General features: G+C 38.1%; 1 protein-coding gene across 2 annotated transcripts; it reads left to right on the top strand.

The window, feature by feature from the left end:
* Positions 1–232: 232 nt before the first annotated feature.
* LOC141500711 (galactoside alpha-(1,2)-fucosyltransferase 2-like) lies at positions 233–16,564 on the top strand. Of its 2 annotated transcripts, XM_074204112.1 has the most exons (3): positions 249–333; positions 3,189–3,281; positions 14,075–16,562. In XM_074204112.1, exons 2-3 carry the CDS (start codon positions 3,215–3,217, stop codon positions 15,082–15,084), a joined length of 1,077 nt encoding a protein of 358 aa, XP_074060213.1. In that variant the 5' UTR covers positions 249–333; positions 3,189–3,214; the 3' UTR covers positions 15,085–16,562. The 2 variants fall into 2 exon arrangements, with proteins under 2 accessions (XP_074060212.1, XP_074060213.1); XM_074204111.1 differs by lacking the exon at positions 3,189–3,281 and having other exon boundaries at positions 233–333; positions 14,075–16,564.
* Positions 16,565–17,578: the final 1,014 nt, after the last annotated feature.

Consider the following 17,578-nt stretch of genomic DNA (forward strand, 5'->3'; position numbering starts at 1 on the left):
CCTCTTCTGTCTGGGTCATTTTGGCTAATCCCCAGGACATCCCTAGACTGAGGTCTCTAGGATCAAATGACTTGAGCTGGGGCCAAGATTTGGGACCAGGTGGTGCCAATATTGGGACTGGTATTTCTTGTTCTGGGGCTACCACACTTCTTCGCTCCACCCCTCAGCAGGACCTGGGAGGAGCCCAAATTGAATGACTCCGAGGTACCCTCCCAATTTTCAAATTTAATTTAATTCAACAAATATTTATTATGCTCCTTCTTTGTGTCTGGCATCTCGGAGTGAACAAATCACTGGATTTGGAGTTGGTTTGCATTTCCAATCTACTACTAGGTAAGCCAAGAGCTCTCATGGGTTTAATTTTCTCTTCTCTAAAAGAAATTAGATGAATCAGATCTGGGGTTCTTAACTTGGGGTCTGTGATTTTGAAAAAAATTATAATTATATTGACAATGGTACAGAAGTTATATGTATTTTATTTTATGTAATGAAAACCTTATTCTAAGTAAGGTATGTGGGGTTCACCAATCCACTAAAGGAGTCCATGGCATTAAAAATAGTTTAACAACTCTCAGACTAGAAAGCCCCTAAAAATCTCTTCTAATTCTGAAATACAATTGGGGAGCCTCCAAGTAAATTCACAATCTAGCACTTAGTCCCATGTTGCCTAATTGAGGGTGACAAACTCGACTATCGCACATTTCTAATTATATTCCAACCCTTCCAATTAATATTTCCAAAGCTGCCTCCTATTCTTTCCTCCATTTGATTCTACCTCCACCCCTGCCTTGTATTCCAGCTGCAGACTGCATACCATATAGTGGGTCACCAATTGTAACCCCAGTTTGGAAATCTAATAAATCACCTTTGACTCCATATTCTACCCCCCCTCCTCCACCCCACATATACACCCACATTCAATCACTTGTCAAGTCCTTTTGTTCTTTTGTTATTTCACATCCCATGCCACTTTCACTGGAACCCAAATTAGATTTTTATCTTCTCATCTGGATGATTATAAATAAATCTCTTACCTAGTTTCTTTGGGTCCAGTCTGTTCCCTCTTCGATCAAACAAAATGCATACAAAAAAATTCACTGCAGCTTCCTATCAAGCATAGCAACTCCTGTACTCAGAGACTTTCCATGGCCCCCTATTGCCTATTGAATAACATTTGCAATTCTGCCCCATAGCATCCAGGTTCCTCCACAATCTGGCTTCAATTTACCTATCTTCCCTCCTCACAGTTCTCCTTATTTTCCACCAGCTGGAGTCTCTTTCTTCAGGCTCCCAATTCAAGTCATGTGCTCCACTGTAAAACTTTCCTTAAGCCTTCTCTCAGGGGAAAAGAATCTATCCCTTTTCAAGGTTCTCAGAGTTTCCCTTTTGTTTTTATTAAATTAATTTCAATTCAATTCAACAATCATTTATTATGATCAAGACATCAGGATAGATATTGGGGAAGCAAAGACAAAAATATCCACTAGTCATTACTTAAAGAAAACTTAAAGACTAGGAAATTTAAAGACTAGGATTGAGGGATTCATCATATAAAAATTCAAAGTATAATCAAAATAATTTTAAGAGGGGAAACTGTTCTGTCAGCTAAGGGATGAAAAAGGGTCAGGGAGGGAATAAGAAAAGGTCTGCAGAAGGAGGTTGAGGATTCCTTGAGGGCAGGTCCCAGGCATAAGGAAACTCTCACTGCAAATGTAACTACTAACTTATTGTCTTCCCTGGCTTCCTTTAAGTCCCACCTAAATTCTTCAGTCAATTTTTTCCTACCATATATAGCTTGTTTACATATTTAGGTATATAAATATATTATTATATATATATAAATATTAGATTGCTTATATAATATATTATTAGATTGTGAGCTCTTTGAGGGCAGGGATTGTCTTTTGCCTTTTTTTTTGTTTCCCCAGTATTTAGTATATTGCCTGGCACATAGTTAGAACTTAATAAATGTTTATTGATTATGTATAAGAAACAGCTTTCAGATCAGTTTGAATGAAATAGAGAGTATAATGTAGAAATATTAAATAATAATGGAAAGGTAGGTGGGGACCAGATAATAAAGAACTTTAAATAGTTACATATGCTTCTGAGAGTTAGGTGACCTGCTCCTGACATGTCTTTCCGGTTTGGAGGTCAAATCTGTATCCAATCTACCATACTATCTATCTATCTATCTATCTATCATCTATCTATCTATTTATCTATCTATCTATCTATCATCTATCCATCTATCTATCCATACATGCATATATATGCATATACATATACAAATGCGTAAAGTGAGGAGGAGGGAGAAGAGGAAGGGGGAATGAAGAGAGAGAGAGAGAGAGAGAGAGAGAGAGAGAGAGAGAGAGAGAGAGAGAGAGAGAGAGAAGAGAGAGAGAGACCTCATTTTAGAGATAAGGAAACCGAGACTTTGAGAAGTTATATGTCTTTCCTAATGTTACACAAATAGTAAGCATCAAATGTAGGATCTGAATCCAGGTTCTTTGATCTTCTTCCCCGTTTCACCCCCCCCCCCCATTTTATGGTAAACTCTTCAAAAATTTATCATTTTTTATGAGGCATGTCAGAAGGGCTATTTGGAATTGTGGGCATTCTAGAAAGAGTTAGACCACTAGCTGGATCTTTATTGCTATACAATTTTCTCAAACTCCCAAGTCTCCTTCACCCAAATTCCCACCATCAATGCTCTACCAAAAAAAGGGAGTGAGGCTTAGAGTGTTCCCTGGAAAGAAGACTCAATTTAGAATCCAAGTTCTTAACTTGTTGGTCTGCCATGGATGCCTTCCTTCTCAGGATAATGTTTTAAAATAATTTATGGAAATCTTCCATTTCAATTAGAGGTTAGTGAAAATAAAGATGTAATTTTTTTCATTTCCAAGTTCATAGATTGTCTGAAAATTATCTGGTGTCCTGTGGCCCTGGGCTAAGAACTCAATTTAGAAACTGAAATAGTTGGTTTAAGTGCTGGCTCTGCTTGTCTCTGAGCCTTCACAGTCCTTTTCAGCTATAAAATGTATAACCCTATAATAAAAAAGCAAAGAGGTAGCTATTACAATTGTGGGGATGGGAAGACAAACATCGGAGTTGGTCTAAATCATCTGTCTTGGTAGTAACATGTTAATGAATATTAATAGCTTCATCTTACTCTCCCAATCTTGCAGCTTATTAAATCTTTATAATCCTTCTCATGAATCCGGGGGTTCTAAGAGCTGGAAGACAAGTGTTGAAAGGGAAGAAAGTTTCCAAGCAGGCAGGTTTGTATACCTATCTATCATTGCTCTTATGCCCCTCCTTTACTTCTCCTTCCTCCCTACCCTGCCTTAAAACCTGGAAGCAGAGGTTTGAAACAGTCAGTGACTATTCTATGGTGATTGAATAAGGGAACATAATAGGAACTGTTTCTCCATAATCTTATTGCTACAATACTATGATAAGAAGAATGATAGCTATAAGAACAATGACAATATAACAAAAACTCTCTTAATTGAGTAACACTATTTTGGTAAGGAGATTTTTTTCCTTTGGCAAGTTCTCTACCCCAGTGAATTAAGTTCATGTCAAAAGAGGAAAGAACTCAAAGTTAAAAAAAACAACAACAAAAGCTGACAATACTGCTTTTTTTTTTTTTTGGTTAGATTTTGCAAGGCAAATGGGGTTAAGTGTCTTGCCCAAGGCCACACAGCTAGGTAATTATTAAGTGTCTGAGACTGGATTTGAACCCAGGTACTCCTGACTCCAGGGCTGGTGCTTTATCCACTGCACCACCTAGCCACTCATATAATACTGTTTTAAGGTTTGCTAAAGGCTCCATGGACATTATTCTATTTCACCCATATAGACCTATAGAGTTATAAATATTATCTCCATTTTATACATGAGAAAACTGAGTTTTAGAAAGGTTAAGTGATTTACCCAGGGCATATATCTAAAATCAGAACCCAGAACCCATGACTGAAAAATGCTTAGCTTCATTCAAGCTTTAGCTTAAATGTCACCTCTTTTATGGAGAGCTCTTTCTGCTGCTTCTTCCCCCTAACATGGTGTCAGAGATCATTCAAGCTCTTTCACTCTCCTCAAATAATTTTGCATTTAATTATTTGGGCATAGACTGTATCTACCCAGGAGAATGAATCCCTATATCTAATTTTTCAGTGCCAATCTCTTTTGAGCTCAAGTTCTTCATTATTAGCTGATCATGGGATATTTCAAATCAGTTGTCCAATAGACCTCTCAATCATGACATCTTCAACAGAGAACTTCTGATCTTTCCCTCTCTTGCTACCCCCTCCAAACAAAACAAAACAAAAACAAAACAAAACTATTCCTTTCCAAACGTCCCTATCACTGATTTGAACTCAGGTACTCCTGACTCCAGGGCCGGTGCTCTGTCCACTGCCCACCTAGTCACCTTTTATTCATTTTTAATACTACAATCTATTGTATTATTTTATTGCTCTAATACTGATATTAAAAAAGGTCATTGTGGGGCAGCTAGATGGTGCAGTGGACAGAGTACTGGCCCTTTAGTCAGGAGAACCCGAGTTCAAATCTATCCCCAGACAACTAATTATCTAGTTGTGTGACCTTGGGCAAGTCACCTACCCTATTGCCTTAAAATAAATTAAAAAGATTTTTTAAAAAAGGTCATTACTTGTATTGCAATAGTCCATATAAGTGAATACTAAGTTGAAAAAGACATTTGATATAGTCATTTTGTGTGGATAGCAAAATCGAAGATTTGAATTATTAATCTTTTACTAGGCTTAGAACATGTTATGCTTTGAGAACAATGCCATTCATCTACCAATACCAATATGAATATAAAGGAACTCTACACTCAGAAATTCCTTTTCAACTTGGGACCTTTGGTTAGATCTCCATAAATAGTGCCACATTTAGTGACCATAGCTTTATGTTTAGGATTAGGGGATTGTAACCTTTCAGACAATTCTGAAATATAATGGGGAGATACCTTTCTGGAAAAGGTCTTTTAAAGCAATGCTATGGGCTTTTTGCTATACTGTATCGAATTTTATCTGTAATAAAAAAAGAACAGTGTTCCTGTATCCCATTATTTAGTTAATTGTCAAGATAGTTTTATTGATCATTGCTTGCTAAAGATATTCATCCTTACTTTTCCCTCACTAAGGATGCCCTTAATTTTTGTACAGATGATCCAAGTTTTTTTGTGTAGTTGACAAAATAGGAATTGATGTCCTCACAAAACCTGCAGTACATATCTCTTTCCAGTTCAATCTGTCTTTCTCCCTTGTTCCCTACCTGAGGTTTATAAGCACAACTGTATCTTTCCCATTTTCTAAGACATTGCTTTCTTCACATTCTAGGACCTTGTCTACTTGTGATTCCTCACATATAGCACTACATGCTATTTGTAGTAGCTATTTTCTCTTTGCCTAGAATGTTTTTCCTCCTTACCTCCACCTCAGTTTCCCTGGTTTCCTTCAAAACTTGATTAAACCCAACCTAGTGAGGTTTTGCCTGGGACATATTGTTGGTCAGTCAATGAGAGTCAGAGTGATTTGGGTTTAAGGCATGGTCTTAAAAAAAAGAAATATAATCTGTAAACCTCAGATATTTTGCAAGGTTTCAGTAATTAAAATTTATATCTGCAGGTAAGGGTATGATTCCCTATATGGACAGAGAGAAAGCAGGGAAGGAAGTAGCATTGGGCAACAGGAATAGTAGGAAAGCTACTTGCTCCTCACAGATGGTTCATCCTTCATTCTCAGAGCACCAATGACATTAGGAAGGTGATATCTTGCCTTGCAAGTGTATTAGATTTAAGTGAAGCAATGCTGTGCAAAGTCACAAGTCTCACTCTTCCTCCAGAGCCATCTGGATACAGATCATAGATCAGGATAATTAGAGATGGCCCTGGATATAGTAGGTGACCTTGACCTCTAAAACTACGGTCTTTCCTGGGTCTTAGTCTATCTGAGACAATGACCTTTCAGTGATTTAGACAAAGCTAAGTAAGAAATTAGGCAAAAAATCTCTTTTACCTTGTCAAAAAAAATCAGTCTGGGATAGAAGACCCTCAGGATTTCTGGCCAAAACAGAAACAATTGCTTTTTACACTCAAAGTTATCAAAACCCAAAACAATGACTGAGTGTGGCTTGTGCTGGGTCCTATTGATGGTCAATCAGTGAGAGCTAGAGTGATTTAGGTTTAAGGTATAGTCTTTAAAAAAAAGAAATCTAGCCCATACACTTCAACATATCTTGTGAAGTTTCAGCCATCAAAGTTTATATTCTTTTGGAAAAGCATGCACAGGTAAGAGTGTATGTGATTCCATATGTGGGTTGAGAGAGAGGTGGAAGGGAGGGAAAAAAAGGAAGGGGAGAGAGAGAGAGGGACAGAGACAGAGACAGAGAGAGAGAGAGAGAGAGAGAGAGAGAGAGAGAGAGAGAGAGAGAGAGAGAGAGAAAACAGAAGAGAAAAAAGAAAGAAGGAAAGATTTACTAGTGCTTTAGGAAGATCACTTGTAAACTGTGTAAAATGAACTGAGACAGGTAGATTAATTAATAGACTTTTGCAATAATTTAGCAGCTAGATAATACAGTGAATACAGCACCAGGTCTGGAGTTAGAAAGACCTGAATTCAAATCTGATCTTAGATACTGACTAACTGTATGACCCTGGACAAGTCACTTAATCCTGTTTGACTCAGTTTTCTCATCTGTAAAATGAACTGGAGCAAGAAATGACATTATCTCTACCAAGAAAATCCCAAATGGGGGTCATAAAGAGAAGGACATGAATGAAACAACAGTAATATTATTCAAATAATAAGTCCCTGAATCTAGGTGAAGACTGTGAATGGAGAAAGGAGATTTGTTCAGGTAGAATCAACAAGACTTGGCAGTTAAATGAATAGTGGAGGTAAAGAAGCATTAAGATGGAATGTGATGACAAGTTTTCAAACATAAGTGACTATAAGAATGATGGTACAAACAGGAAAGTTTGGAAGAAGAGTGGGTTGGGGAGGGAAAGATAGGAGGTATTTGGGACATGTTCAATTTGAGACACTTATAGAACATAAAACTGAAAATATATGATAAAAAATGAAAATGTTCTATATGTAATTTATTATGTGACAATGGCACTCAAGAAAGATGAGACTTGGACATATCATTTATTATTAAGAAATTAATAGCATATGTAAAGCAATAGCAATGCAAAGAGAAAACTAAGTCCTCTCAAGAACTCAAATATGAAAGGGATCTACTTCAAGTCAAGCTACAAAGTAGATATTAATACTTATTTTCACTGTCATTTCTGCTGATAAAATTATATCAGTTTCTGATGTCATCGAGATCCATCAAAGAAAGGTCTTGTCTCCATAGTGTTCAGAACTTTCTTTAATGAATTTTGAGTAGTTGAGGCTGTAGCATCTGAAGGAGCAGTTGCCAGGATGCAGCTATACAAGGGTTGCTTCCTAGGATGATGGCAAAGAGTACTGGATTTGAAGCCTTGTTATCCTCAAAGCTTTTGGTTTCAGGGGCTTAGGCTGTCTCCACTTGGGTCTGTGGGAAGATAGAGGTTGTGACTGTAATGGTGATTTGCTTTGCTTAGCATATGCTGACCCCTGTCTCTCCCAAAGAGTGACCAGCAACTTCACTTAAGTTAACTTGACTATGGTGTGGAGGACAATTATCTGATAGTTGATGGAGATGGGTGTCCCTTTCTTCATAGGAGATGATATCTATATGGTCTGGGATCATCACAGGACCAATGGGATGATGCCATCACCTAGGCTTTTGCCTTTTTCTTGCTTGTTGGTAGCAGTTTGGTCAGCAGTTCTTGCTCCTGATGATTAGGAAAGTGGGCCTGTCTTCCTAAATGATTTCTCTTCTCAATGATAGGTTCAAGGGCTAGACTCAAAGCAGTGGTTTGAAGAGTGCTGCTTTTCATAAGGCCCTTGGGTTCAAGGGTCTGGGCTATTTGGAAGTGGCTGAAAGAACACTGAATGTAAGCCCTATCTATTACCATATTTACTAGCCATGTGATCCTTGGCAAGTCACTTCACCTCTGTTTGCCTCAGTTTCCTCAATGAGGATCATAATAATTCTTAATTCACAGGATTGTTTGAGGATCAAATGAGATAGTGGTACAAAATGCTTAGCTTAGCTCTGAACTATATAAATGTTTATTCACCTCCCCTTTCTCCATTGGAGTATGAGGGGAGAAACTGGTCAAAGTGGTGGTGGTTTCCCTTGCCTGGCACATGCTTCCTTCAGTCTCTCCATACCTTGGTACTTTCTATCCATTTTCATAGAAATGATATGATAATTCCCTCCTTGGAGGTATTAAGATCAACAGGTGAGAAGGAATATAAAAAGAAGAGAATAAGGCCCAAGATAGAATAGTTCAGGAAACATGAAACTTGCTTAGCATATAAAAATGATTCATTAAGAAACAACTGAAGGAATGATTAAGTTGAAAATACTAGAAAATATAGAAATTGGAGCTTTCCTTAAAATGAAAATAGCATCTCAAACATTCTCTGTAATGGAGATAAATTAAAAGCCTTCCCAATAAAATCAGGGATGATGCTAGGATACCCATTATACTATAGCAGTAAGACAAGAAAAAGAAATTAAAGAATTAGAACAGGCAATAAGAAAACAAAATCATTGATCTTTGCAGATGATATGACGGTCTGCTTAAAGAATCCTAGAGATCAACTACTTGAAACAATTAACAACTTTAGCAAAGTTGCAGAATATAAAATAAACCCAGATAAATCACATACAGACACATATATGTATATGAAGAGAGAACAGTCAAGCAATAGAAAAAGAAATTCCATTTAAAGTAACGGCAAATAATATGAAATACTTGGTATTCTACTTGCTAAGAAACCCCCAAAACTATATGAACACAATTATAAAACACTTTTCACACAAATAAAGTTATATCTAAACTATTAAAGAAATATTAATTGCTCATAGATAGGCTGACTTGAAAATTAAAAATGAAAATTCTAGGTTAGTTTAGTTATTATGTGCCATACAGATCAAATTGCCAAATACTATTTTATACATCTAGAAAAATACTAACGGATTCATCTAGAAGAGCAAAATGTGACAAATATTAAGGGAATCAATAAAGAAAAATTCAAGGGAAGGCAACTTAGTAGCATTATATCTCAGATTATCTTACAAAGAGATAATCATTGAAACAATCTGGGACTGGCTATGAACCAGACTGGTGAATGGTAGAATAGATTAGAAATCTACTACATGGTAGTAAAAGATTCTAGTAACCTACCTAGTATTTGACAAGTCCAAAGATTCAAGATTTGATGAAAAGAAATCATTATTTGATAAAAATTTCTAGGTAAACTAGAAAGCAGTTTGGCAGAAACTAGATACAGACCAATATTTCACACATCATACTGAGATAAAGTCAAAAAGGGTACATGATTTAGACATAAAAAGTGATATCATAAGTAGTTTAGGGAGCATAGAACATTTTACCTGACAGTTTTAAATGAGGGAAGAATTTATGACCAAACAAAAGAGAAAACATTATAGGCTATAAAATGGAAAATTTTGATTACATCAAATTAAAAAGGTTTTATACAAAGAAAATGAAGCCAAGATTAGAAGGAAAACAGGAAGCTGGGAGAATTTTTTTTAATAGTAAGTTTCTCTGATAGAAGTCAAATTTATAAGAATTCATGTCATTCTCCCAATCGATAAATGGTAATAGTCAGTTTTCAGAAGAAATCAAACCTATTTATAGTCATATGGGAAAAATGGTTTAGAGAAATGCAAAATAAAACAACTCTGAGGTACTACCTTATATCTATCAGATTGATTAATATTACAGAAATGGAAAATGATGAATGTTGAAAGGGAAATGGGAAAATTGGGACATGAATATACTGTTGGTGGCATTGTGAATTGATCTAACCATTCTTGAAAGCAATTTGGAATTATGCCTAAAAGGCTATAAAACCATGTGTATCCTTTGACCCAGCAATACTTCTTCTAGAATCTACATCCCAAAGAGATTTTAAAGAGATAAAAGGATCGATTTGTACAAGAAAATTTACAGCTCTTTTTTTTTGATGACAAGCAATTGAAAATTGAGGGAATGTCCATTAATTGGGAAATGGCTGAACAATCTGTTGTATTACTGTAATGGAAAGTTATTGTAGGTGATGAGTAGGTAGAAAGATTTACATAAACCAACTGAAAAGTGAAATGGACAGAACCAGCAGAACCTTGTACTCAGTAACAGCATAATTGTGTGATTATTAACTATGAATAACTTAGCTATTCTCAGAAAAACAATGGTCCAAAACAATTCCAAAGCACTTATGGTGAAAAAAAAAAAATGTTATCTATTTCCAGAGAAGATACTTAATACAGATCAAAGCATACTTTTAAAACATTCTTTTTCTTATTTTTGATGTATTTTGTTGCTAATTCTATTCCAGTTGAGATTTACAAGGCAGGGAGTTCACTGTTTATATAAGGGCTGACTGAAATTTCCTAAATTATATGGTAAGAGGAGGTTATCCCCCATGAGTTCAAGGAGGCCTCCACTGATTATCTTTATAAAGGTAAAGGAAGCAGATTGTCCTGTGGCAGTTACATGGAGAATTACATGTCTCTTTGTCATTTCTGGCAAGATTCTTAATAGCCTGATCCTTCATCAGGAAGATGGTCATCTACTTGAGAGCCAGTGTGCCTTCAGATAGAGCCAACAAATTATCATTATGGTGTTTGCTACATGATAACTACCAAGAGCAGAACCGAGGTCTTGACATAATGGTAGTCAATCTGACTAAGGACTTTGAGAAGGCTTGTGGAAAATTCTGGCTAAATGTGGTTTCTCAGAAAAGTTCATCAGTATTGTATGGATTCTGGATAATAGACAATCCTCCTGTTCTTTCCTAGTCACCAGTGGAGGCAAGCAAAGTTGTGTGCTTGTTTCAATGCTTTTTAGCATGATGTGTTCAGCAATGTTGTCAGAAACTTTCAGTGAGGAAAAATGTCATCAAGGTCAGTTTTTCCAGTGATAGCAAACTAACTTGAGAAGTCTAAAAGCCAAGACTAAAGCAGAAGGAGAGTTGGTACATGCTTTTTTTTGGTTTGCAGATGGATCTGCATGCTTAGATCCAACAAAATATGATTGATTTGATTTTCTGTTGCTCGTGCTAATTTTGCCTTAACAAATAACTCTAAGAAAACAAACATTCTCCAAAAGCCAGCACTAACTCCAATATGTGGAACCACTGGTTACAGCAAATGGAGAAATTTTGAATACTGTGTTTAAATTCACTTACCTTGGCAGTATACTTTCCAAGAATGTTCTCATTGATGATGATAATGATACAGCAACTGACCAGAGCTACCTCAGTGTTTGGAAGGCTCAGAAGGAAAGTGTGGGAGAGAAAAGATAATAGATTGTCTACCAAACTGGAGGTCTATAGTCACTTCACTGAGCTCATTGTTGTATGCCTCTTAAATCTGGACAGTCTACCAGTATCATGCCAGGAAAATGAATTGCTTCCATTTTAATTTTTTAAGATTCTGAAGATCCCCTGGCATAAAGTAGGACATTGAGGTTTTTTCTCAAACTAAACTGTCAAACATTCAAGTTCAGCTGAAGAGACAGCAACTTTGATGGACTGGCCTAGTTGTTAAAATATCAAATGTATGTTTGCCTAAAAAACTATTTTATGGAGAACTCACATGAGGCAGACATTAATATGGTGGTCTACAAAGGCACTGGGGGTATAGGGTGTGTTCAGGAAAGACTAGTACTTCTGGTGTGAAGGCTAAATAGTCCTATTCAGGGTTGCTTTCCAACTTTGGTGTCCATCTCTCAACCCAAAGCTCACTTGAGACTTCAAGAAGCTGTAGCCTGTGTAGTGGTTACACTCCAGAAAAGCATTTCAGCAGAGAGGTTAAACCAGATTGAGAGTAACAAAGGGATCTCAAACATGTTAGGTGAATTAGAGAGGTATTTACCTCAAGCATGCAAAGACTTCCCTTGATGGAATGGGAGGGTGAGAACGGCTTGTTCCCACAGCCATGAAGGCAGTTGAAGCAGTCACTGTGGAGCACTTAGAGCTTGGCTAAGTATCAAAAACATCAACAACATCCACTGTATCTTGAGTTATCACCGCTCATCTTGCCACTGGACTGTGATGACCCTGAAAGAGAGAGTGAGGTCGTTGACTTCATGCAACTCTGCCTCACTTAAATCCAGTTTACACATGAACCAGCCACAGCCAGATACATTGTAACTTGAATCTACCATGGTGTGGCCATTTTCATTTTCTCTGAGAATGAAGGATAACAACTACCACCACTAAGATAATCTCAATTACTCTCTGAAAAACTTTAGAATTGACTGTGTGACATGAGAAATACTGTCACAGGACTGCCCAGCATATGTTGTGCCTGCATCAAAGAAGGGACTATGTCTTTTGGGGTGGTAAGAATAGGAAATCAAAGAGTTTGCCCATGGGTAAAAAAGACGCCCATAATTGGGGAAAGATGTGGTATATGATTATAATGGAATATTACCATGCTGTAAGAAATGGCAAGCGAGATGATTTCAGAAAAACTGAAAATACTTATATAAACCAATGCGTAGTGAAGTGAACAGAAACAATAACACTGTAACAGCAATATTGCTCATGAAGAACTATGAGTGACTTAATTATTCCCAGCAAAAAAGATCCAAGAAAATTCCAAAGGACTAATGATGAAGCATATTATCCACTTCCAGAGAAAGAACTGATATTGATTGAATATAATCTAAAGAATTCTAGTTTTCACTTTTTCTTTCATTTTTAAAGTTTGTCTTTCTGTACAAAAAGACTAATATAGATATGGTTTACATAATTGCATATGTATACCCTATATCTGATTGCTTACAGTTTCAGGTAGGGGAGAGGGAAGAGGGAAGAGAAGTAAAGAATTTGGAACTCAAAACTTAAAATAAGAGGCGCTGTGCTCTATGAGCAAAACAGACTTTCACTATCTCAAAAGAAATGTGAGATGAACAAATTCAGAGACATCTCCACTCCAAATATTCACATGATCTATTTGTGCCCAACCTCTGGTAGAATTTTCCTAACTCATATTGTTCTAATCAGCTACATTCATATGTACTATACCTCAACTCCAATAAAGTGATGCTATTTTGGTCTTCTTCAAGAACAAAGGATAACAAGGAACCAATTGTTTTCAAACCCCTCTTTTTTCAAGCATATTCTTGAGACTAAGTTTTGGCCTCATCCCACCCCAGCCCCCTGCTAATTGGCCATAGTGCCAACTTCACTAGGCTGTTTGGAGAATCAAATAAGACCATGAAAGCAAAGCACTGGTAAATTTTAAAGTGATATTTAAATGTCAGCTATAGTTATTACTAATTACTCCTCAGAAACTGCAGTATACAGTCTCAATTATTAGACCTCAGGCATCTAGCTCCTTGGGGATGTGTAGTTGAGGCTCATCCCAGACCCTCCAGAATAATGATAACAATAACAAAGACAGTCGCTAATATTTGTATAGCATTAAATATATGCTGAGCACTGTGCTAAGTGCTTTATAATTATTATCTCACATGTTTCTCACAACCACTTTAGGAAAGCAGATCCTATTATGATTCTGATTTTATAGAGCAGGAAACTGAGGTAAATAGAAATTAAGTGACTTTCCCAGGGTCACATAGTTGTTATTTAGTATCAGGTTGGATTTGAACTCTGGTTTTCTTGACTTAAGCCCTAGGGCTCTATTCACTGTACTAAATATAAATATTATATGTATATATATATATATATATATATATATATATATATATATACACAGAGAGAGAGAGAGAGAGAGAGAGAGAGAGAGAGAGAGAGAGAGAGAGAGCGAGCATGAGGGCTCATTATAAGCCCAGGGACTGAAATGTCTATTTTTTTTCATTTCCAGTTACCTAGATATCTAGCTCCCTCCAACTCCAAATGACTCTATTAATCTTTTTTTCCTTTTTCCTTCCTCCTTTCAGTTATGTCAGGCACCCTGATATTTTTCTCCCTTCCAGTCCTCCACTTCATCCTCTTCATTTTTGTGATGTCAACAGTCTTCCACCTTCAGCTTCGACTGTCAAAGATGTCCAAAGCATGGACACAGCCACCAACCCTTGAGACTCCAGCCCCTACAACTTCCCACCCTGATGGCATCTGGACTGTGAATTCTATAGGCCGACTAGGTAACCAGATGGGTGAGTATGCCACTCTCTTTGCCCTGGCCAAGCTCAATGGACATCAGGCCTACATATCACCTGAGATGCATAATTATCTTGCCCCCATCTTCCGCATCACACTTCCTGTTCTCCCAACCAGTATAGCCCAGCACATACCTTGGCGGAACTATGCCCTACATGACTGGATGTCAGAAGAATATCGCCATATTGATGGTGACTATGTTCGTCTTACTGGCTACCCCTGTTCCTGGACTTTCTACCACCATATTCGAGAAGAGATCCGTCGTGAATTTACCCTGCATGACCATATTCGAAAGGAGGCTCAGGCCTACCTATGGGGCATACAGAAAAACCCAACAACCTTTGTGGGGATCCATGTCCGCCGAGGTGACTATGTTCATGTCATGCCCCAGGTCTGGAAGGGTGTGGTAGCAGACAAGGGCTACTTGGAACAAGCAATGAATTGGTTCAGAACCCGTTACAGCGATGCTCTCTTTGTAGTCACCAGCAATGAGATGGCATGGTGCCGGGACAATATTGACAACACAAAGGGAGATGTGATATTTGCAGGGGATGGGAAAGAGGGCTCTCCAGAGAAAGATTTTGCCCTGCTAACCCAGTGCAACCACACCATCATGACCATAGGCACCTTTGGCATCTGGGCTGCCTACCTGTCAGGTGGTGAGACAATCTATTTGGCCAACTACACCCTCCCAGACTCACCCTTCCTCAAAATCTTCAAGCCTGAGGCTGCCTTCCTGCCTGAATGGGTAGGGATCCCAGCTGATCTTTCACCTCTTCTCAAGAATTGAACATAGTTTTTATTTTTTTAATTTCCTCATCCCAGACTCAGACTGCAGTTCAGATTAATATCCTATGAGGTGGGGTTTGGGGAATCACAGAGAATCATTTCTCCTCTCCTGGCCATCTAGATATATCTTAGGACAGAAAGCTCAATTTAATAACCAAGCTCACCCCACCTTCTGTCAATCACTAAAGAATGGAGCTAAACAATGGAGATGGTTGCACAGAACTATACCATGACAGATCTGAAGAAGGGAACTTGGAGATGATCTATGACGGGCAAGGAGATTATGCTGATTGAATGTGTCCCTAAAACCCATTGGAGGTAGATAATCATCAGTGTGATGTTTACATGTAAATCCTAGGTGGAAGTGGGCTTTTGGGAAAGGGACCAAGCTGATTCAATGGGCACTGGAGGGTTTTAAGAAATGCTGTCATTAAGAGCCCCTTGTGTGTAGGACACGAAGTAGAGACATTTGACCTTCCCATGACTTATGAGGGACAAACCTCTCAAAACCCAGAGCTAACTAATGCTCAACATTGTCTATAAGAGGGAACTCCTAACTGATGGGTCTGGACTTAGTTTTAGTTAAAGGAAAATCAAAATGGATAGTTTCATCCACCTTGATCATCTACTTCCCTGCGGAATGGGGCAAAGGGAAAAGCTGAAAGAGCTAGGGACTCTCTCCTGGTTAGCAGCCCAAAATACTGAAGGTTATTTCAGCTCCTGGAAATAGAAACGATGGAAGAAATTGTTTCATTGTCATCCAATCTTGTGAGGTGAAAGATTATTTCCAGTTATGGGATCACTTTTTGTGAAGCACATTGACAAACTGAAGAACATGCAGAGGGATTCTAATGCAATTGGGAAGAAAACTGATCATGGCAGGGTAATTTGGAAGACCTAAGGATATTACTCCTGAAGATATCATTTTGGACTACATGTTGTCAATTTCCTATACAGTGCTAAGATTCTAAAAGTCATGAAATTGGAGCCCACAATAGTGAAAATCACAATACTTTCACAAGAGGAAGCAGTTGGGTGCAGGCAGCTAGGGGGAACTGTGGGCAATGTTGGATCTAGAGTCTGGAGGAGATGAGTTTGAATTTAGCCAAAGATACTTACAAACAGTATGCCCTGGCAAATAAATCACTTAACCATTGTCTGTCTCAGTTTCTTCGATTGTAAAACAATGCTATTAATAGCACCTACTCCACAAAATTGTCATGAGGATTGACTGAGAAAATATTTGTAGAATGCAAAACATAGGGCTGGACAAACAGCAGTCTTTTTTTTATTTTTTGGAATAAGTAAATGAGAACAATTTATTCCAAATGAAGGCAACTGAAACAGGCATTGTGACATAATTAGAGTTGGGTCATCCACTACAAGCTATGTCACCACCATTCATCTTGACTTTTGTTTGACCACTGGATTTCTTTTTTTATTTCTTATATTTGTTTAATATTTATCCTCATTTTGTACAAATAATGTTTTTTATACATTAATAAAATATTCTTGTTTAAGAGTAAATGAAATACCCCCTCCCCCATAGACTTGCTTGAGTGATAAAGTAAAGGGGAGAGAAAAAAATTAAAATTAAAAAAAATAATAGTAATAATAGTAGGTATGGCCAGATGGTGCAATGGATGGAGCACCAGCCCTGGAGCCATGAGCACCTGAGCCCACATCCGGCCCTGTACACCCAACAATCACCCAGCCGTGTGACACGTAAGCTACCCAAACCCCACTGCCCTGCAAAAACCAAAAAAAAGAAAAAATACCTAAAATAAAATAGTAATAATAGTAGGGGTGGCTGGGTGGCAGATAGAGCATCGGCCCTTGAGCCAGGAGCACCCCGGTCCAAATCCGGCCTCAGACACCCAACGATCACCCTGCTATGCAGCCCCAGGCAGGCCACCCAGCCCTATTTGCCCTGCACCCCCCCAAAATAATAATAATAAAAAATGTGCTTGAGTCTTTGTTCCAACACCAACAACTCTGTCACAGGTGGATCACATTCTTTATGATAAGTCCATTGCAAAAATTACTTCTATATTTTTCCACCATTGTCATTGCTGATTGCATCTTCCTCCTTTCGTATTTCTCCACTACCATGTACTATATTTTCTCTCTCCTTTCACTCTGAATCTGCTGTAGGGTAGCTGAGTGGCACAGCAGACAGATCCCTGGCCCTGGGGCCAAGAAGCCCCGAGCCCCACTACCACCCCTTAGGCCCAGCATCCACCTGGCCCTATGGTCCCCGCCAGGCCTTCCAATCCCAGCCCCTTGCAAGAAGTAAAAAAGAAAATGTGTTATATCTAACCACTCTCCCCCCATGGTCTATCCTCTCCTCCATCACTCACATCATCCCCCTTCCCCCTGTCTCCCCCTTCTTACTCCAGATACCTATACCCCATTGAGTATGTATGCTGTTTCCTCTCCTAACCACCTCTGATGAGAGCGAAGATTCCCTCATTCCCCCTTGCCTTCCCCCATTC

Source organism: Macrotis lagotis, chromosome X (assembly GCF_037893015.1).
Source record: "Macrotis lagotis isolate mMagLag1 chromosome X, bilby.v1.9.chrom.fasta, whole genome shotgun sequence".
Classification (NCBI taxonomy): domain Eukaryota; kingdom Metazoa; phylum Chordata; class Mammalia; order Peramelemorphia; family Peramelidae; genus Macrotis; species Macrotis lagotis.